A 23,443-nucleotide genomic window follows, 5' to 3' on the forward strand; every position below is an offset into this window, starting at 1 on the left:
TGAACGAGAGTGACCTAGCGAATCTGCCCGTACTTTGAGACTCCCGATATAAATTGGGGAAGAAGATACACTTTCGTTCTTCGCACCCTCTCAGGACTATGTGCTATAGTATAGTATTGAGTTCTGTGAGCCTGTTCCAATCCGAGTTCTTCAGATATGACACGGCAATTACGCTGTCGCTAAACATAGCCGCTACTCTGTAGCGCACTAAGACTGAGAACAACTGAGGGCTTCCTTTACAGCATTGATTTTCCCGGAGATTTATTGACTACTCTCGTTCGAGGCCTGGATTCCTCAAGGTTGATTCCCAACCTTGATCTGAGGCATCTGTGTACAGATGAATGTCAGGAAGAGGGGAGCCGATAGACCTTTCCCTGTCAGATGCATTTCTGACTACCACAAACGATCCAACAGGCAAGAATCGCTCCCGACTATAACAGTATTCTCGTTGTGGAAGTCCCAGCGATTCCTGAGACATACCTGAAGAGAGAGCGCATTCGGGCACGAGACCCTGGAGAGAGAGAGAGAGAGAGAGAGAGAGAGAGAGAGAGAGAGAGAGAGAGAGAGAGAGATTCTCCCTAAGAAGCTTCTCCAAGCTGGTAATGGCCGTTCCCTGTTGGACGGGAACCCTTCTATCTGTGAAGGACCGATTGGACTCTCTCTAGGGTTGTGAAAACCCTCAGAGGAAGAGAGAGAATCCGCTTACCTGAATATGTTAAGAATTCCATAGAATTCCCTCGCTCTTACTAGCTCCTCTGGAGAGGAGGCCAGTTAAACGATCGTCTAGATACTTCAACGCTCTGTATCGTCTAGATACTTCAGCACACTATATCATCTCGATACTTCAACACTCTGTATCCTCGACGAGGCATAATTGCCAACACCGGAGACATGAGTTAGAAGAAACCATGTTCGTCATACTGGCTACGTCATCATCCTTGAACAAGAATTAGCTAAGGCTAATGGTGTTCCAAGCAATCCCTCTTATGAACATCCGGATACTGAGGGGGAAGATGACCAAGATAGAAATTTTGACTTTTCTTGCTCCAAACGTCATAGACGAAGCCAAAGCTTTCGCCTGGTGAGCCAAACCCCTCGAGATAAATAATTAAGCTGCCAACAGGCACGGATCCGAAGGGACATAGCCGTCACTCTTTGAAACCTGCATTATAATAACTTGAACCGCATCCAGAAAGAATGCGTAAGAGCCTCAGTCTGACTGCGCAACACATACCCCTAAGCACCTGCTTCCCTAAGAGAAGTCCCTACGAGCTGAAACGATGCCGGAGACTTAAACAGGAATGCCTCAACCGATTTGTTGAGGGGCAACCTGACGCCTGCCGAAGGATTACCTCGAACTGCGTAAGTCGTCCTACTCGGAGAGAGAAGAGAAGAGTGCTGTCTATTAGAAGCAACTACCGATGCCAAGCGAACATCCACCTCCTCCAAAGCCTGGCTAACCCGATCGAACCAAACCAGCCAACACGAAAAAGAGGCAGGAGCTGGTTTAGTGTCATAAAAACCTCAAAATCGGGAGGTCCGGAGCCCTTGCTTCAGGGTACGATGAAGTAACATACTCAAGCCTGTGTCCGTAATCGTACTGCTGGCAAGAGGACATTCTAAGTCCGCCAGAATCTCCTGCACCTACGGATAAGAATCCTGTTCCGCAATGTCCGAACGGTCTAAGACTGACAAAGGAGAGGCACTGGGCGAAGTCCCAGACACGATGAAGAGTCCGCGATCGGACCAGCCTAACCAGAATGCTGCGCACCGCACCCTGTCCGGGTACCGGGCTGAATCCGTATTGTTGGATCCGCCGGGAAGAGAAGGCTAAACCGATAAAAAAACCTGGAGACGATTCCCCATTATTACCAAGGGGAAGACGAGTGAGAGTAGCCAAACCAACATTGTTAAATCTTGGGGGAGGATGCGCAAACGAAACCGCTGTAGAGGGGCGGAAGAAGATGAAGAGGAGAGAATGAAAGAGGTAGAAGCTAGCCTGAGTTACCGCCACGGAAATTGCAGGCGATGAAAGCCACGGACCGCTCGAAGAAAGTACCGCATGCTCTGCCAAAACCGCGGAGCGCAAACCCGAACTGGAATCGACAGGAAGACCCTGCAGTGAAATACCTGATGCTATCGGGACAGCCGCATGAAGCGGAAGCAAGGGGTTGCGCATACCTGAAGGGATGGAACAAGAGACCCCTGCGGCCAAAATCTGCCAAAAACAGGGTTTTCACCTGTCCGGAAGCTCCTCCTACCGGAGAAGACTGTACTAAGGAAGGAAAAGGCAGGAGGCATAGGAATAGCAGACGCATAAAAAAAAGTTACCCGAGAGGAGGAAAACCAAAATCGAAGGAAGAGGGAAAACGGAAGATGCGGAAGCCGCAGGAAAGACCGGAGCAGAAGAAGAAAGGGCCAAAGAGGAGACTGAAAAGGGGGGTAACAGAGAATGTGGGAGCAGGAGATGAAGCGACAGATAACGAAGAAGAAAACTTAGAACAAAAAGGAAAGAAGGTACAACGAATCTGGCCTCCCTAAATAATCCTGAAAACATATCCGACATGAATTCTGGACACTACTGTGTCACATACTCTCTAATGTTAGAGAAAACATTCGAGAAAAAAAATATATTCTCTCGCCAAAGGTCTATACCCGTCGAAAAACCCCGCCATCCGTCTTATAACCCGCCACAGCCAATTGCAGGACCCGCAAATTACTTTAGAAGCCGAAAGGACACACCATAATCCGCCATACTAAATGGAGGAGTAGAAAATACAGGGAAGGGGGAAACTACAGTAGGAGATTTAGAAAACAGTATAGGAAGTGAGTTAGAAGCGAAAGCAGAAGGATTCTGCCCCACGTAACTGAAACATTGACTTGAGACTGAGCCAGGTCGAAAGAAGAGTTGGAGAAACTCTTGTCAGAGCACAACAAAAACCACTCGAACCCGAAACCAGAACCCGTTCAGGAGAACGAAACTGCACCGTTAAAACCTACTCCTCACTACCAAACCTATCCTCTTTTATCACACCTAGATCTTGATCCTAACATTATCAACATTACATTTATCAATATTACAAGGGGTTGGGGATCCTTCACTGCCTGCTCGCGCCGAGGGGGCCGGCAGACCCTACCCACTCGGAGGCTTGCGGTTCTGCCATTACCCTCAGCACCGTTAGGGCTGGTTCTGGAACAGGCAGGGGAGCTGAAAAGGAAGAAGAATTAGACATCCTAATACTACTATTATCCCTATCTGAGAAATGTTGAAGACTAGCTATTGAATTTTCCTTACTAATTGCAATCCTATCCTCTATCTGTTTGACTACCATTGAACTCGCTAAATCCATCAACTGATCTGTAGCAGAAGTCTGAGGCACTGTGGCAACAAGAATCTGACCGACGTCTGCCGCCGTTACGAGCCAAAGACTTGCGATGACGAATGTAATCATCCCTCTCTTGTGCCTTCCAATGGGAACACTCATTGCAATGAGTCTGACATCACAATTAACCTTCCTACATACCTGACGGAATGTCTATCATGTCTCAAGGTACTCATCCGTCTTTGCAGGAAGAAGCAGCGATGAGCGCCAGAGTCCACCGTCGCAGGCAGTCGAGGCCGACGTTGAAGCCGATGGCACGGTAGTAGAAGGTGAAAAGTCCGTGACGCACAATCGAGACCGGGAACCAGCGAGTCCAAATCCAAAAGACGTTCCACGTCGAAGATATCCAGAAAATCCAGGAGAAAAACCGTTAAATCCAATCCAGGTCTTCACCACAAGTCCAAAATACAGAGAAGTCGGGCAATAGGATTAAAACCTTGCACTGCAGAAGGAAACAACCTTCCAGCAGCGCGAACAAAAAGCAATTGACGAAAATGGGGCGTGTCGTCGCACACCTGTGTCAGCGTTGCCAACTGTTTGTTATGGTAGCTCAAGTAACAAGATTTTACCTGCAGCGTTGGTAACGCTGGCTGTTGAAATTCCCACTATAGTGGGATGGGTAGTTGAGAGTTGTTTGGGCTAGTGGGATTAAGGGCTAATTCAGGTGTTCAGGGAGTGTACTGCAATATTATAATTAATAAATTACAGTTCTTCACAAATCTAATTAACAGTTGAATAAAAAATATTTAAAATTCTGACAAAACTACTTCACTGTTCCATTTCCATAACTTTACATTGCTGTTGGATGAGATTGGGACATTCAAACAGAATTTATTAAATTACTAATGCTGCCTTGCATTCTCTACATATAGGGATCATGGAATGTGGGCAGGAGTTGGAAGTGGTGGAAGTTTATCCTTCTATCTTTTTGACTGATCAGAACATTAATGAAATGTCTATATATCAAATCGATCACAATAATACAGTATAACCTTTAGTAAGTCTAATTTTCACTAATAAGAATCTTGATCAAAATGCTTTCTTTTACAGATAAACTCTTATCAAAGGCCCTTTGCAACATCTCTTAAGACCAGGGCTACATTAATTTCTGCTCTGTATTTTTCACCAGTTCCTCTTGGTTACTCCCAATTTTCTGTTCAACTTCTTCAATTTTATCCTGATCAAATTTTAACCTCTCACTGAAGAATTAACCCTTTGATTCAACCCTACCAATCTACAACTGTGATTCAGTAATCTCCTTAAATTACTTGATTAAAATAAGTGGACAAAATTGATTCTACTTGCATCTTCAGAGGTTTACTATATGTCAAATGGTGCTGCATTCAATCCAGCAATGAGAAATACAGTACAATACTATTCAACCATGCATCACATAGGGTGAAGCCTATACACTATTTGACCATAGATGCAACTAGAGAAAAAACTGTAATATATGTGATGGGGAATTGTATTTAAATCTTCAGCTTTTGTTACTTTTCCTGGTTTTGGCTGGATTTCTTTGTGGTGCCACATCCTCATTCACAACAAAATGTTGACAACTTACCTGATCCAATTCAGGCAACTCTGGATCATACTCTGAGGTGGGGACCCAGATTTTAACATCATCATCAAGGCCACTAGTAGCAAGAACTGGGATGTGAGGATGAGGCTCAAGAACATTGACCTGGAACAATAATACAATAGTAGTTACATTAATATTAGCTTAATTGCTTCTAAATCATTCCCTAATGATCATCATAACCATGACGTACTGAGCAATGAGACCTTCATTTCAATTAGTGACCCTTTAGCTGGTCACTAGCCTAGATAAAAAGAGAGGGACCAAGTGCATTAGTAGAAAAAAGCATGTATGAATTGGAAAACGGGTAAAGCTCCAGCGGAAAATGTGTTCAACATGTAAAAAGGGCTCCTATTCTCCAGAACAGGGTTGCACAGATTACCCTCAATGTTCCATTAGCTACCCCTGGTAGCACCACAGAATTAAGAATACTACTTGTATTTGTTGTTGTAGAATAAAATACAATACAGACTTTAGGCCAAAGGCCAAGCGCTGGGACCTATGAGATCATTCAGCGCTGAAAGGGAAATTGACAGTAAGAAGGGGAAAGTGTAGGAGGAAAACCATGCAGCTGCACTATGAAACAATGGACAAAGGGGGTGGAAAGTCGGATGGAAGAAAGAATATGAACACAGGTACAGACAAGGAATGAAAGAGGTTGCAGCTAGGGGCTGAAGGGACGCTGCAAAGATCCTAAGTAATGCCTACAGTGCACCACATGAGGTGCAATGACAGCACTAACCCCCTAAGGGGATTTGTTGTCGTTAACATTTGGACAAGTTGCAACCACCTAGTTGGGAAAGCACAGTGCTACAAGTCTAAAGACTCCAATATGGAGGACAGCTCAGTAGAGATAAAGAAATACAGAATATATTAAACTATTCAAGAGAAGTGAGACTCATGTGAGCCTGCTCACCAAAAAAATTAAACATCATTTGCACCAAGTTTGAACTTCTAAAGTTCCAACAATTCAAATAGATGGCTAAAACAATTACAGTGGACCCCTGCTATATAGCAGTTCAGCATTTGCGACTTCAGTAGTCACTGATTTTTCTGTGGAAAGTAAATCCAAAAAGAATCGCAGAAAATTCACTAATTTGCGCATTTTTTCGTACAGCAATATTCACTAATTAATGTATTTTCACGTCATTTTCATGACTAAATACATTTTTTACGATAAAAAAATTATTTACTAATTTTCAGATATTATTATTGTAAACAGCAAAATATCAAGAAAATGTTTATTTTTTCAATGCATATTTAAATACTGTACATGTATTCCTTAACTCAGAGAGAGAGAGAGAGAGAGAGTTATGAAAGTCTTGGGAGAGGAACAGGGTTTTAAGCTTTGTGCTGGTAATAAAACAGTTTTCTCTCCCCTCTGTACAAGATGGACCACCTTATTGAAATTATATTAAAAGTGATATTGAAATATTAAAATATGAAAGTGATATTGAAATGACATTAAAATGATACTACTGTAAAGTGTTTCAGGATGATAGTCTAAGGTATGCATGTAAACATAATATCAGTTCACCCTCTCTCAAGTTAGTCTCTTTCTCCAATAATTCATGAACAATTTCACTCTTTTGATATTTAACATGAGGCAACCCCCATCTCTCTCTCTCTCTCTCTCTCTCTCTCTCTCTCTCTCTCTCTCTCTCCATACTTTGTATATCCTTTACTGTATCATTAAAAATATGGAACAAACTCCAAGAAGTTCACAAAGCCATCACTGAATGAGTGCATGCATACATATGTATGTTACAATTTTTTTTATTGCTTTGACGTAGAGTCTAGATGACATGCTATTGGCTAAAGGAGTTTTAAGTAGCCAATCACAGAGCTTGTAGCAAACTCTCCCCCCCTCTTTCTCCCTCCATGATGACACAGCATTGGCCGCGAGGGTTGGAAATAGCCAATCACAAAGCTTGTAGCTCAGATGCTTTGTGTATAGGATTCAGAAGGGTGAGGTGTATTTTTTTCTTTCTCTTTCTCTCTCTCTCTCTCTCTCTCTTTCTCACTGAGATAAGAGAGAGAGAGAGAGAGAGAGAGAGAGAGAGAGAGAGAGAGAGAGAGAGAGAGAGAGAGAGAGAGAGAGATTTTTTATGCATATCTGACATGTACCATATTTGCTGGTGTTGTGGTGTAGAATAGATAGGAAATTAAATAGAAAAGAGAGAGAGAGAGAGAGAGAGAGAGAGAGAGAGAGATAGAAAGAGAAAAAGTTAGGAGAGGAGGAGAGAAATAAGAGTAAAGAGAGAGAGGCAAAGAACACAGTGATAACAGCCAAATGCTGTTGTGTCGTGTTATCAATACGCGAGATGTTTACATTGCAGTATATCGTGTTTAAGCCATAAAAACAGTCGTAAAAATGGGAAATAATGGCCTCGCGATTGAAGCCAAGCAAAACATGAGTCAGCACAGTCTAAATGCTTACAACAGCTGATTCTATAGCCCCGCCTTCTCCGGAAGGTGTTTTCGTGGAAGTTCCAGGAATTTGGGGGTTGACCCAAGTGATATAATTCTTCAACCTCCAATCAATTATGTGTGGGAGGGTCTTTCCCACACCCTCCTAAGATCACCTCCTATCAAGTCCTCTAAGGAGAGATTTGAATCACACCCACTACAGTCCTTCCAATCAGCTACTTGAAGGGAGGCCTTGCTGATTAATCCTTCCAATAAGGCTAGAAGGAGGTGGAGATTTACAGATAGCAAGTTTCCTGAGGGTTCAACGAGTGAGAGACCGATGAGAGACCAGAGTCAGAACTGTGTCCTTCAAGGGAGAGTACTTCTCCCAATCGCTTCCGTGTTCCCCATATAGACTGATTCAAGAGTGATTCGTTTCTATCATCGTAACTTGTTAATTTTGTACTGATCTTTATAATATTAAGTACGAATTAAAGTGAAGAAATTACCGATCTCGTCTCTATACGCCTTTCTGAGAGATATCAATATTTTAAAAGGAATAAATATACAAAGATAGCACATCATCCGCGAAGCGATCTGAAGGACACCACGAAAGAAACCAAGGTAAGAAGAGAAAGACTAAAATCTATGCAAACATATAACGAAGGACGTAAAAAGAGAAATAATAAAAACCTTACAATTGGTGGCAGCTAAAGTGGATCCAGAAGGCGAGACGAAACAAACGAACATTAATGAAATTATCAGTGCAATTATTTAAGTTACAGTGAAACGAAATTCTACAAAAACGAACTTAGATTTTTTTACGACGACGAACAAAATATATCAGAAGAAATAAAAATACTCCAGCGAATAGCAGCTTACAACAAGAACGTCGAGTGTGAATAAAACAGTTTAGTGCGTCCCGAAGCCAAAAACATTTTGAACTGTTACCGTCAACAAATTGAGCAAGACGCCGACAGCGATAATAAGCCCAGTGTTAGCGACATTGCATCGAGTGATTGAAGAAAAACAACGTACAAACTTTCAACAAGATTCCGAAAGCGGAAAACCACAGCGGAAAAACAACGCAGAGCGTAGTGATCCGACAGCGAAACATTCACCGCCGAATGAACAACATTTAGCGATATCACGATATCAACAACACAACACAGTAAGGAATTTACTGTCCACTCTCTCTTAATAAATAAGTGAAGATATATTTTTTTTTTTTGCATCTTGCTATAAGATTGAAAATTAAGAAAACTCTCTCTAGTGAATAAAATTATTTTTGCATAAATACCAGCATTACTCTCTCTATGATAAATTAATTATTTAGTAAATAATTTAGATAGGGAATTAGCTATTTTTACTCGGTTGGTGATGATTATTTGAGAAGTTATATATGTAATTTTGTGTACTTATTATAATGAATTTTAATGATATGATGCCCAATTTCATATAAGAATTTATTTTGAGTATTGAAAAAGGTTTTAATTGTGCACTTGAACTCAATAGAGAATTTAAATTTTTTTTTGTGTGACAATTTGACAAATTGTTTTTAATCTTGGTACAATATAACGAAAAAAATTTTTTTTTTTGATTGATGTACTCTGAGTGAAAAATTTTTTTTGTGTGTGGACATGCAACGAGTATTTGATGAACCACTGAACACTGTTAGACATTCACATTACGATTTAAGACCGTCGACAATTAGGCAGTCAATTTCAAGACTAAATTCCCACTCCGCTGTAGTGCAAGGAAATACTAACAATAATAACACAAATAACCAGAACCAAAATAGTGTTAATCATTCTAATACTAATAACAATAATAATAATAGTAACAATACTAATAATACTACTTTGCACATTACAATTTTTAATATGAACCAGGCGGCCGTCATAACAACCGCCACACGCTTCTGTGGACAGGTGGATGATTCCAATCCTGACAAAAGCAGACTCGAAGCCTATACTGTAAATCATTGGCTAGCAGATACAGATAGTCGTATAATTTCAGGGGAATAACAGATGAAAGAGCTAAGATAAATGAAGCCTTGTTGCTCGTCAGCTCAGAACATGGAGACGCATAAAACTTTGAATTCCACAAGTTTTAGCAAACTTAATAACTATATAGAATTTAAAGAAATTTGTTTATCACTCTGGGAACCAGTAAATCAGACTGACGGTTTATATAACCTAACTAGATTTCTTAACCCACAATATAAAACAATTGCTAATTTGTGCATAGCGTGGAGAATGCAATAGAGAAAAATAAGCGAAGATTTAGAAGACAGGTATTACTATAGGAGACAAGGATCAGTTTGGGGCTAGTGCCCAGAAACTAGTTGAGCTACGGCATGTATTAAATTACGTGTCATTTGGAACCATATATAATATTCTTGGAGAAGAGGAAAAGAAAGCTTTCAGAAAAATAAAACTTGATCCCAGAAAAACAAGCCTTCAAACATTGAAGACAATGAGAGAAGAAATCAAAGGAAAGAGATAAATCTATCCAAGGAATTCGTGGGAACAACAGAAGCACAAAATGAAAGGAAAGTCAGAAATAATCATCCTAATTTTAAAATGAATAATAAATTCTATGCTAATTCCAGACAAGTAGGAAATAGACCAAATACATTCCAAAGGAAATATGCCCAAAATACTAAAAAAGAAAATGGAATCCAGATCAAAGGGAAGAAACAATCTAACAAAGAGTGGACCACACAAACCTTATAGATATGGTCAAAACTCAAACACAAACACTTCAACCCAAGTGAACTATTCCGCTCAAGGGGCGAGACCCAAGACAGCCTGCGAAAACTGCATGGGTATACAAATCATTTTACAAATGAATGTAGAAAACCTAGAATCTGCAAGGTTTGTAAGAAAATAGGACATTTAACAAAGAATTGCTGGTTTAAAACACAAGAAGGAAATAAAGAAATAGTTGAATTAAGTAGTAACCGCTCAACATCAAATAAGTCTTCAAATCAATGACAATTTATCCCTACACAGAATACCACAAGAAAGTCCCTTCAAGAAGATAAATTAAGAAAGAATTAGCAAATAGGGAGAAGTGAAGGTTCATCCGCACTATCCATATTGCAGAGTAAAGAAGTAGTATTTTCCATGGATGAAGAAGAAATAATCAGAAAGGATTTACCTATCATTAAAATTCCAATACAGAATAAATTATGTACTGTCCTTATGGATTCAGGTAGTACTGTAAGCATAATTGATAAACACACATTAACAAGCTACTTAGGCGTTAAAGAAACGCTAATTCAGGGTCAAAGCAAGATAATAAAAGGAGTAGCGGGTAAACAGATAAAAAGTTTAGGCAATGTGAACTTAGAAATAGACCTTTCGTCACATAAAACTGTTGAGAGTTTTATAGTTCTAGAAGACAGGTTCTTTCCACACAGGTGTTGTTCTCATATAAATTAATGAAGAAATGTGAATTATACTGAATTGCCGAGAAGGAAGGATTAACGTTACACAAGATAATAAAAAGAGCTAATGCTTTACGCTTGAAGAAGAAAAGTTTCACCCAAATCTGATCAATTTGTCTGAGACAACTTCAACAAGCGACAAAGATATACAGAAATTAATCTATCATCAAGAGAACAATCAAATTAAAATGAATGGTAACGGAAAGGAGGAATTTCACAATTACAAACTAGAAAGTTAAGATGTGCACATCCAGAAATTATACCCTCCAACAAAAGAAGTGACCCAGAAATAAATAAAGGTGATCTCCAGTGTTCTGAATATGACAAGGAACAAGACATTTATGAGGATAATTATGCAGAGATAAATACAGAACATTATAGCAATGTAGTAATCAGCTATGATAATGAAGGGAAATTAGTAAATGAGGTACTGTTGTTAAACAAAATAAATAAAGTAGATATAAAAGATATAATAGCAGTAACTGAAGAAACTGGTATAGATGCAGAACACTGCTACTTTGCAGAAACAAAAGATGAGGAAGTATGTTGTGTAAGCACTGCTGATGATAATAAAGTACAATTAATACTAAACAGACAGGTAATTTTGCATCCAAAGTGTTTAACAAAAATACATCTAAGGGGAAAAGAAGAGATAGGAGTTAAAGATGTTCTTTTACTAAATGAAGAGTTACCAGAATTTGTCAGAATGGATAATTCTTTAGTCCACATGAAGGGTGATACTTGTGAAGTTTATGTCCAGAACTACTCAGATAACAAACTAACACTTTATGCAGGCATTATCTTTTGTAAAGGAATACCTATTAACAATCCATTACTAACATTAGAAGAAGAAGCATTTTTCTCTGTAACTGGTCAAACATCTGAATTAAGCAAAGAAGTGAATAAAACAGATTTTCCAGAAAACAAAGATAGATTAATTCAAGTATTAGAAAAATACAGAGATGTAATAGCAATAGAAGGAGATAAATTAGGTAGAACAAATTAATTCAAGTATTAGAAAAATACAGAGATGTAATAGCAATAGAAGGAGATAAATTAGGTAGAACAAATGTCCTAAGGCATAAAATTGTATTAGATGATGGAACAAAACCATTCTTTATTCCTAATTACAGATTACCAATAAGCCAAAGACCCATAGTTGATAATTTGATAGAAGAAATGAAGAAAGATGGGGTAGTCATTCCTTCTAAATCTCCATATAATTCTCCATTACTACTTGTTCCAAAGAAAGATGGAAATTGGAGACTTGTGATAGACTATAGAAAGTTAAATTCCAACACCATCCCCGATAGAATGCCAATGCCAGTGATTCAAGATATGTTAGCTCAGTTAGGAGGTGCAAGGATATTTTCATCTTTAGATTTACTTAGTGGATACTGGCAAGTACCTTTAGACGAAGAGTCGAAAACCATTCACAGCCTTCAGCACACACAAGGAACACTTGCAATTTGAAGTCATGCCATTTGGACTCACTTCCTCCTTTAACGTTTGTTAGATTAATGCTTCAAATATTAGGGGATATAGAAAATGTTGCAGTTTACTTAGATGATGTTATCATTTTTAGCAAAGATTTAGAAAGTCACCTCAAAACATTAGAAATAGTCTTGGAAAGATTAAGAAGAGCAGGATTAAAAATCAAATTAAAGAAATGTCAATTCTTAATGAAATCTTTGGAATACTTAGGACATGTAATTAGTGAAGATGGTCTGCGAATGCAAGCAGGCAAGATAAAAGCAATAGTTGAATATCCAGCTCCTACCAATTTGAAAGCATTGAGAAGATTCCTAGGAATGGTAGGCTACTATAGACCTTTCATTAAAGGCTTTGCTACAATAGCCAAACCATTAACAGAATTAACAAAGAAAGATGTCAAATATGAATGGAATAAAGAACAAGAGACAGCTTTCAAACACTAAAGAGTAAAATGACCAGGAATCCCGTACTAGTCTACCCAGATTTCTCCAAAGACTTTTACTTAGCCTGTGATGCATCAAGTACCGGGCTAGGGGCTGTATTATTACAAAAGGACAAAACAAGAATGAGAGCAGTATATTATGCCAGTAGAGTTTTGAATGCTGCAGAGAAAAAATTATAGCACAATAGAAAGAGAATGTTTAGCATTATACTGGGGTCTAAGGAAATTTAGACACATAATTTTAGGACATAAAGTCAATGTACTTACTTATCACAAACCAATTTGTGATTTGTTTAAGAAGAGAACTTTTACAAATAACATGAAGTTCAATAGATGGTTCATTAGTGTGTTAGAATTTGCACCAGAATTCAGATATATCCCAGGAAAATTTAATACACTAGCAGATGCATTATCCAGAGCCCAAGAAGAAACAGAGAAATGTATTACCACTAATACTTTTGTTTTAGCTGTCAAGTGGTAGATTTAGATTTGGAAAGAGTACAAATACAACAAGGAATGGATACAGAAATCAGGCATATAATAGGACAACTAATGACAGATGAATCTTTAAAACCTGATTTTGTTTTAATCAATGGATTACTGTATAAAAGACCAACAGAGAAGAATGGTTATTCTCGACTATACATCCCGAAAACACTAATCAGAGAAGTTTTAGAACTAACACTCATACAAGTTAGCAGGACATCCAGGAATCAAAAAGACAACTAGAATCCTAACCAGAAACTATTTTTGGCCCCATTGTAGTGAGGATGCCAAGAACTTTGTACAAAATTGTGCAGTTTGTAATCGACATAAAGGTAACGTAAATCCAAAAGCTCCTCTTGAAAAATACCCATCGGAGTTGAATCCATTTCAGGTCGTATCTATGGACTTTTTAGGTCCATTTCCAACAACTGTTAGGGGGAATAAACAAATATTAGTCTTTTTAGACTATCTAACAAGATATGTAGAGATCGTACCAGTAAGAAATAGAGATGCAATTACAGTAGCAGAAGCTCTTAAATCTAGAATTATTACGAGACATTCATGTCCCCAAGTTCTTCTTTCTGATAACATGGCAGAATTTACTAGTGAACTTTTAAGAAAATTATGTGAATTTTATGAGATAAATAAATGTCAAATCACAGCATATAAACCAAGTTCAAATGGAGCAGTAGAAAGAACGAATCGTAAGATAAAGGATATCCTGAAAACTTTAGTTAAACCTAATACAGAAGACTGGGATTTAGCTTTGGAAGACGTACAGTTTACTATAAACAATACTGTAAATGAGACAGTAGGAGAATCACCACACTACTTGTTATACGGATACGAGAAGAGACTACCAAATACGTTACTAGATGATGCAACACCACCCCGACATACTTATAACTACGATGACTATATTGCCTGGAAAACTAGACGTACATATGAAAAATCGATCAAACAGACGAGGACTAGACTTAAGGAAGCTCAGAGTGTCCAAGCAAAGTACTATGACAAAAATACAGCTAAACCAAAAATTGTAGTAGGTGCTCAGGTATATGTTCAGAATCATGTTCCAGAAGGTCCTAATGTAAAAGTATCCGCATAGTTCCAAGGTCCTTATAGGGTATTAGAAGTGTTGAAGTTAAATAAGCTAAAGATCATAAGTGAGAGTGATCTCAAAGGAAAGAATTGTTCATACCAATCATGTAAAGGTAATAAAAACAGACTCTTGGTCCAATAAGAGAATAGTTGAATTATTGAAAGAAGTTGAACAGGAACCAATAAATAACAAATACAATTTAAGAAAAGATAAATTTATGTAAAGTGTTGAACTGTTAGATATAAACAATGTGTAGGCATTAAAATACCTCATGTATACAGAATATCTGATAAGGCTTATTCTTACAGATACAAACACACGGTTCTTCTTGGTTATCATAACACTGCTTTATGTGTCATCTGAGGTGGTGATCCAGAAGGGTGCACTACTAGAGAAAAAGGGATCTGTGAAATTAATAAAGGACTTGGGCATAGTGAGTATTGACATTACATCAGTGCTTATCAATGAAATGACATTGAAAGATGTCCAAAGGGAATTAAAATCATTAATTAGGAAAAGTGAAAATAACAGTGTTTTACCATTGTTGGAAAAACTAGATAATGACATAGGAAGTGTGTTAAATACAAGATCCAAACGATCCCTCTTACCTTTTATAGGAACAGCACTTAATCAATTATTTGGAGTCGCGACAGACTCTAATGTAGAAAAAGAAAGTGCCCGTATAGACAAACTGGAGAAATGGGCAGCAACAAGAGGCATTGTGTTAAATAAAATTATAAGCTCTCAAAACTTAAACAGTGATGAATTGAAAAAAATAAAGGAATTTATTAATCAAGTGAACACAAATATTACCAAAGAGATTAAGATAATAACAGATGAACAACATTTAAGTACATTTATGAACAATGTTAGAATTGTATTGCAAGACCATAAAGATCTATTAAATGCCATTTTGTTAGCCTATAAAGGAATATTAAGTCAACATTAATAAACCAAAGAGAATTAGAGGGCATAATTAGTGATTTTTTTGGTAGAAGGACATTATACCCCTATGGTAAAGGATATAATGGTCTATTATAATTTGATAACCACCAAGGTAGTTAAGAATAAGATCCTTCTAATTCTACCTTTTAATCAAAAAGAGGCAGATGTACTGATGTCCATACATCCTTTTCCCATGTTGATAAAGGAAAACGTAATTATCTCAAATGTCAACCATATCAATTTTTGCATTAGAAGAACATGGACTAATGATGTCATTTATTACTGATGCTCAATTAAGAGATTGTATACTTTTGAAAGATAAAGAGTATATTTGCAACCTTGACAACCTGTATGAAACTACTAATGCCTATCCTTGTGTTCAAGAAATAATTGAAAACAAGAATCAAGAGACAGTACTGTGTACAAAATTATCCAAACATGATTTTGTTTCCATTATAGTAGAACAGTCAGTTTTTGTGTTTTCACTAAGTTCAGTAACAGCAACTATTAATTGCCATAATATAAGTACTGAAATTAATTTCAATAATGTCCATGCTTTTGATAAGACTTGCAAGTTAGTTATTCCTAATAAATTATATTATGAACCTCATGTCTTCACAGAAATCACAATCCATAAAAATAAGCCCTACATGAACTACTCTAGTGAAGTTAAAGAATTTAAACTGTCTCAGTTAGAGTTAAAACAAATAAATGAGTTGGCTTTAGTAGATGAATTTTTCTATTACAAAGAAAATGTTTCACCAATTCTGTCTCTGTTCAATTTGGTCATAATCATTATTGTAATAATAGTGTTTGCAATTTTGGTCAAACGTGTGGTAATTTCAAATATTGAGCAGATTATAACAGAAATAAAGAGGACCAATGAAGAGTAAAATGATCTTTTACATAATTTGCTGCTGAATTCTTTATGTATTATTAATGCCAATAATAATACATAAAGAATTCAGCAACAAATTATGTATATCATTTTACTCTTCATTGTCCTCTTTATTCTGTTATAATCTGCTCAATAAAATTACCACACGTTTGACAAAATTGCAAACATATTATTACAATAATGATTATGACAAAATTGAATGAAGACAGAATTGGTGAAACATTTTCTTTGTAATAGAAAAATTCATCTACTAAAGCCAACTCATTTATTTGTTTTAACTCTAACTGAGACAGTTTAAATTCTTTAAAACAATTAACCATTTTACAGTATAACAATTCATTATATGTATATATATGTATGTATATGTATCTCTTTTGATTCATGATGTAATGTATGTGAATTTTCTACCATATATTCTTAATTGATTTTTTTGCATTAGAGCATTGACACAGTTTGTGCAATTTAAATATTTTTTGAGAATTGACTTGATGGGCAATCATATAAATGCTTTATTTTATTTCTGATTTTGCAATCATCCATTGAAATATATTCTTTTTGTCACACTGAGGACAGTGTGAGGTAGCGTGACCGAGTGATGTTGTGGTGTAGAATAGATAGGGAAATTAAATAGAAAAGAGAGAGAGAGAGAGAGAGAGAGAGAGATAGAAAGAGAAAAAGTTAGGAGAGAGAGAAGGAGAGAGAAATAAGAGTAAAGAGAGAGGCAAAGAACACAGTGATAACGGCCAAATGCTGTTGTGTCGTGTTATCAATACGCGAGATGTTTACATTGCAGTATATCGTGTTTAAGCCATAAAAACAGTCGTAAAAATGGGAAATAATGGCCTCGCGATTGAAGCCAAGCAAAACATGAGTCAGCACAGTCTAAATGCTTACAACAGCTGATTCTATAGCCCGCCTTCTCCGGAAGGTGTTTTAAGTGAAGTTCCAGGAATTTGGGGTTGACCCAAGTGATATACTTCTTCAACCTCCAATCAATTATGTGTGGGAGGGTCTTTCCCACACCCTCCTAAGATCACCTCCTATCAAGTCCTCTAAGGAGAGATTTGAATCACACCCACTACAGTCCTTCCAATCAGCTACTTGAAGGGGAGGCCTTGCTGATTAATCCTTCCAATAAGGCTAGAAGGAGGTGGAGATTTACAGATAGCAAGTTTCCTGAGGGTTCAACGTGAGAGACCGATGAGGGAGACCAGAGTCAGAACTGTGTCCTTCAAGGGAGAGTACTTCTCCCAATCACGCTTCCGTGTTCCCCATATAGACTGATTCAAGAGTGATTCGTTTCTATCATCGTAACTTGTTAATTTTGTACTGATCTTTATAATATTAAGTACGAATTAAAGTGAAGAAATTACCGATCTAGTCTCTATACGCCTTTCTGAGAGATATCAATATTTAAAAGGAATAAATATACAAAGATAGCACATCATCCTCACGTAACGTCTGAAGGACACCTCGAAGAAACCAAGGTAAGAAGAAAGACTAAAATCTATGCAAACATATAACGAAGGGCGTAAAAAGAAAATAATAAAAAAAACCTACACTGGCATATAAGACGCACCCCTATTTTACAAGGATATTTTGTGGAAAACTTCAGTATATTTTATTAAACATTTATTGAAACATATTTTAAAGTGATTTTGTAGGAAAAAATCTATGATTCTGTGCATGAAATACAATATTGTCAGAGTACTGTACACTGGAATAAAGTACGAAATCACAAATAAATTTGCACTAACCTTTAAAGGAAACAAAATGAAATTTGCCATAAATAAACAACGTTTGTGTTAACAGAGACAGGTCACCAGGAGGGCGCTATGATTTTGTTTACACCCACTCATTTCAAATGTCTGACAGGATAACTGCTGATGTATTGTAAGCAATTTTTTGTAAGTCTGTGATAATTATCACAAACTTACAAAAAATGGCTTACAATACGTCGGCAGTTAGCAGCTTGTTTTCAATATTTTATCATTTATAATGAAAAATGGAAAACAGGCAGAACTATCAGTCTTTTATCACAAACATATGAAAACCTGCTTATGATACATCGGTAGTTAGCATGTCGGCCATTTGCAATGAGTGGATGCAAACAAAATCACAGCGACCTGTCGTGGTAACACATAAATGTTGTTTATTGACATTAAATTTCATTTAGTTTCCTTTAAAGAAGAGTGTAAATTTACATATGATTTCATACTTACTTCCAGTAACACAATTTATTGTAATAATTAGACTTGTTTTTCAATATTTTATTATCAGCAATGTGCCTACCCAGTGTGCTCGTTGTAGGCTAGGCCTAGCCTAGCCTATGGTGCTCGGTCTCCTGCCTGTAACACGGCTGCAATGGACGCAGGGTAGTTTTTTGATAAATTTAAAAATAAAAAAAGTGTCTAACATGCCTGCAAATACGGTATGGTTATTTTGTATAGTTTTAAAGATAAACGTGATGTTACTTTGTCATTCATTTTTTCATATTTTCTATGCTATAGTTACAACTTTTTGCATTTCAATAAACAGGAAAATATAGTAAAATATATAAAAAATTGTTTAAGATTTTAGCATAATTCTGTGGAATTCCCAGTCTTTTCTGGTAGATAACCAGAGAGGGGTGTAGAAATACTGTTCTCTCTCTCTCTCTCTCTCTCTCTCTCTCTCTTAATGAGACAAAATGGCTGTGCTGAATACTAGCGAGGTAATTTGATTAGTTTTCACACATACCTGTAAGCCATAAATTTTTAAGGGTATTGTAAGATGACTTTGACATGATATTAAAGTGTTTTAGGATGAAAGTTTAAGGTATATTTGGTGCCTGAACTATTAAAATAGGCAGTAAACTATTAAAATAGGCAGTTATAAGCATTTTTAGAGGGAGTCTTTGGTGTTTGAACCATTAAAAAAGGCAGTTATCAGCATTTTTAGAGGGTGTGTCAAGTATTCGATGATTTTAGCTATTTGCGGGTGGCTGCGGTTCCTATCCTGGGGTTCACTGCGTGTGTGTATAATATATATATATATGTGTGTGTGTATGAGTGTGCATGTGTGTGTGTATATATATTGAAATGAAGGAAACCTCTTTCTCACCAACCCTCCTGTCACAATTACAATAAAGTAAAACCATAAGAATAAATGTTTAATGTGAATTCATAATAAATGAAGAAGCTATGGGTAAATAATTCGGCCCTTTGATTTCCCTCTCACCCATCCCTTGGGGTAAACTTTAACCTTCGCTGACTGTGTGACTTGCCAGAGCCCTTAATTCCAGGTGCAGTCCAACGGAGATTAATCCTTGCCAGCAAGGAGTGACTCACGAGAGAAAGTGGGCTGGCGCCATGACACCTGGGCATACCTGACCTCGCAAAGCAGCATGCCTGCCAAACGCCAGGCTTGGGCTCTACAGAAAATGGAGCACCCGTGAAGACACTGCCACCTGGATGAACCAGTGCAGTATTGTAAGTCTTCAACGTTACTGAGGGACACCTCATGGGCAGATCACCTTCAGCATCAGAGACATTGGAAGACCTACTCAGGACACTTGCCGTCCTCCTGCTCCCTTCGAACTACTACCTTGCTTTCCCACGTGGCTGTCTAGAAACCTGAGTTACTTTTGTAGCGACCCCCTTCATTATCACCCTCCACTGCCGGCACCTTTAGACGAGGAAACCTGCATCTCTTGAAGAAGGTAATGCACCCAAATTAAGGTTCTTGAAATCAGTCATGTACCCTATTATTTTCACTCACTATTTTATTTTCTTTTCTCAGTGGGATTTACCTCAGTGAGACCTGTGTCATAAGTAAAGTGCATAACCCAGTAACATAAATGTAATAACTTGTGTAGCAGAATCAACTTGGTTGGCACCGTAAGTGCAACGCCCTCGATTCCCTTAAATTATGCTGTTGACTACTTAGTAACCATTGCATTCTCGATTACAGCTAGGAGTGCTTGCTGTGGAACTACCTCATTATCTCATGTGTGCACAGTGGCTTAACCACTGTATATTCTATTGTGGTGCCCTTTGTACCAGGCCCCCATTGTGTTTAAAAGTGAATCATTCACTATATCGTTAGTATATATTATATATATATATATATATATATATATATATATATATATATATATATATATATATATATATATATATATATATATATATATATATATATATATATATATATATATATATATATATATATATATATATATATATATATATATATATATATATATATATATATATATATATATATATATATATATATATATATATATATATATATATATATATATATATATATATATATATATATATATATATATATATATATATATATATATATATATATATATATATATATATATATATATATATATATATATATATATATATATATATATATATATATATATATATATATATATATATATATATATATATATATATATATATATATATATATATATATATATATATATATATATATATATATATATATATATATATATATATATATATATATATATATATATATATATATATATATATATATATATATATATATATATATATATATATATATATATATATATATATATATATATATATATATATATATATATATATATATATATATATATATATATATATATATATATATATATATATATATATATATATATATATATATATATATATATATATATATATATATATATATATATATATATATATATGAAAATAAGAAGGCCCATAAAACACTATTTAAACGTTGAAACCATATATTTCGGGCACTTGTTTCTGTGCCCCTGTTCACTGGTAGAATATGGACAGGTGGAAAGTTACAATGGTATATATACAAAAAACATGAAGGTGTGGCCTTAGGCCTCCGATGTTAAGGAGGTGGCGTTTCTTAAGAAGGAGAGATTGACCAAATTCCCTAGTGGTTTTTGGCCTCATTAGCTCCCGTTTGGCGATGGATCTGGCCCGATCAGCGTTTCTTGGGTCATCTTCTTCAAAAAGGGTGCGAGGATTAAGGTGTCAATGGCGTCCGATTTCCAATGTCCTCCTGACAGGTTCATATTGTTGGTTTGATTGATGATAGCAGATTCCAGCATCTTTCTTTGTGCGGACAGCTACTCTTGAAAACCAACTCCGCCCCACTCCAGTTAATGACATGCCCTGTATTTCTAATATGTAGGAAAATTCCCGAACTCTCAGCGTAACGTACTGATCTTTTGTGCTCTGTTATTCTTTGCGAGAGCGATCTACCTGTCTCGCCTACATAAATGTCGACAATTACTACACGGTATCTTGTAAACTCGGCTTCTTCCCTTTTGTTATTTAAGTATACGTTAACGATTCCTCGATGGATTTGGGATAATGGAAAATGAAAGGATTATCAGAACTGAGTTGCTCGGTGGCCTTTTGGATGTTTTCATCGTATGGAAGCTTTATTTTGTTGTTGAAATCTATTTGTCTGTTGTGAGTGGGACCTCTGTAGTATATTTTATTTGCTTTATTAATAGCCCTCTCGATAATGTGTGGTGGATAGAGCAGTTGCGTTAGGTGTTGGCGGATCGTGTTAAATTCTTGATCCAGGTACTCATTTGAACATATCCTAAGTCCTCTGAGGAATAGGTTGCACCCTACCATGATTTTTACGGAGGCGTCGTGGTAGCTTAAGAAATGAATGTAGGAGACAGCGAAGGTGGGTTTTCTATATACTGTAAATGCATACCTGTTCTGTTTTCTTATGATCAGTACATCTAGGAACGGCAGTTTTCCGTCCTTTTCCCATTCTGTTTTAAATTTTATGGTCGGAACTAGCGAATTTAGCCTATTAAAAATTCCTTAAAGTCCCCAGCTATTGTCCCAGAAAGTAAAGATATCATCTACGATATCTAAGCCAGATCATGTTATGGGGTTTGATAGACGACAAAAGTTCTGTTTCGAAATATTCCATGTACAAGTTTGCTAGAAGGGGTGATAGGGACTTCCCATGCTACAGCCAAATTTTTGTTTGTAAAAATTACCATTGAAAGAAAAAAACGTTGTTAGTTACACAGAGGTTGATAAGTTTTAAAGTTTTATCTATGCCAAGAGGAAAATGGTCTTCATATGGTTGTAACTTCCTCTCTAAGAAAAACAACACGTCGGCAATCGGGACTTTAGTAAATAATGAATCGACGTCTAGACTGAGCAGTTTGATGTTGTTTGAGGATGTTTAAACTATTAAATTTTGTATGAAATCTTCTGCATGTTTGACGTGGGAGGATGAGAAGGTTCCTAGAAAGGGTGATAACAAGTCTGCGAGCCATTTTGATAATTTGTACATGAAAGAGCCCCTGCTAGATATTATGGGGCGTAAAGGAATCCCATCTTTATGTGTTTTTCGGGAGGCCGTAAAAATAGGGGAGAGAGGGGTTGATTACCTTGAATGTCTCTAGTAATTCTATGTCTTTTTATTGCCCCTATGGTTCTAACTGATTTGTTAATTTGGTAATTTTTACAAACAAAAATTTGGCTGTAGCATGGGAAGTCCCTATCACCCCTTCTAGCAAACTTGTACATGGAATATTTCGAAACAGAACTTTTGTCGTCTATCAAACCCCATAACATGATCTGGCTTAGATCGTAGATGATATCTTTACTTTCTGGGACAATAGCTGGGGACTTTAAGGAATTTTTAATAGGCTAAATTCGCTAGTTCCGACCATAAAATTTAAAACAGAATGGGAAAAGGACGGAAAACTGCGTTCTAGATGTACTGATCATAAGAAAACAGAACAGGTATGCATTTACAGTATATAGAAAACCCACCTTCGCTGTCTCCATTCATTTCTTAAGCTACCACGACGTCTCCGTAAAAATCATGGTAGGTGCAACCTATTCCTCAGAGGACTTAGGATATGTTCAAATGAGTACCTGGATCAAGAATTTAACACGATCCGCAACACCTAACGCAACTGCTCTATCCACCACACATTATCGAGGGCTATTAATAAAGCAAATAAAATATACTACAAGGTCCCACTCACAACAGACAAATAGATTTCAACAACAAAATAAAGCTTCCATGCGATGAAAACATCCAAAAGGCCACCGAGCAACTCAGTTCTGATAATCCTTTCATTTTCCATTATCCCAAAATCCATCGGGAGTTCGCTCTAACGTATACTTAAATAACAAAAGGGAAGAAGCTGGAGTTTACAAGATACCGTGTAGTAATTGTCAT

General features: G+C 36.7%; 1 protein-coding gene across 10 annotated transcripts in view; it reads right to left on the minus strand.

Moving 5' to 3' along the window:
• LOC136840249 (DDB1- and CUL4-associated factor 8-like) overlaps window positions 1-23,443 on the minus strand; it is a 444,913-nt gene that overhangs the window by 159,037 nt on the left and 262,433 nt on the right. For all 10 annotated transcript variants that reach the window (XR_010853567.1, XM_067106872.1, XM_067106869.1 and 7 more), the window contains one exon: window positions 4,948-5,067. Coding sequence is in view for 9 of the 10 variants with exons in the window: in XM_067106872.1 (XP_066962973.1) it covers window positions 4,948-5,067 (120 nt within the window). In the remaining variant the exon portion in view is untranslated. The remainder of the gene's footprint in view (window positions 1-4,947; window positions 5,068-23,443) is intronic.

The sequence above is a fragment of the Macrobrachium rosenbergii genome, chromosome 7 (genome assembly GCF_040412425.1).
Source record: "Macrobrachium rosenbergii isolate ZJJX-2024 chromosome 7, ASM4041242v1, whole genome shotgun sequence".
Taxonomy (NCBI): Eukaryota; Metazoa; Arthropoda; class Malacostraca; order Decapoda; family Palaemonidae; genus Macrobrachium; species Macrobrachium rosenbergii.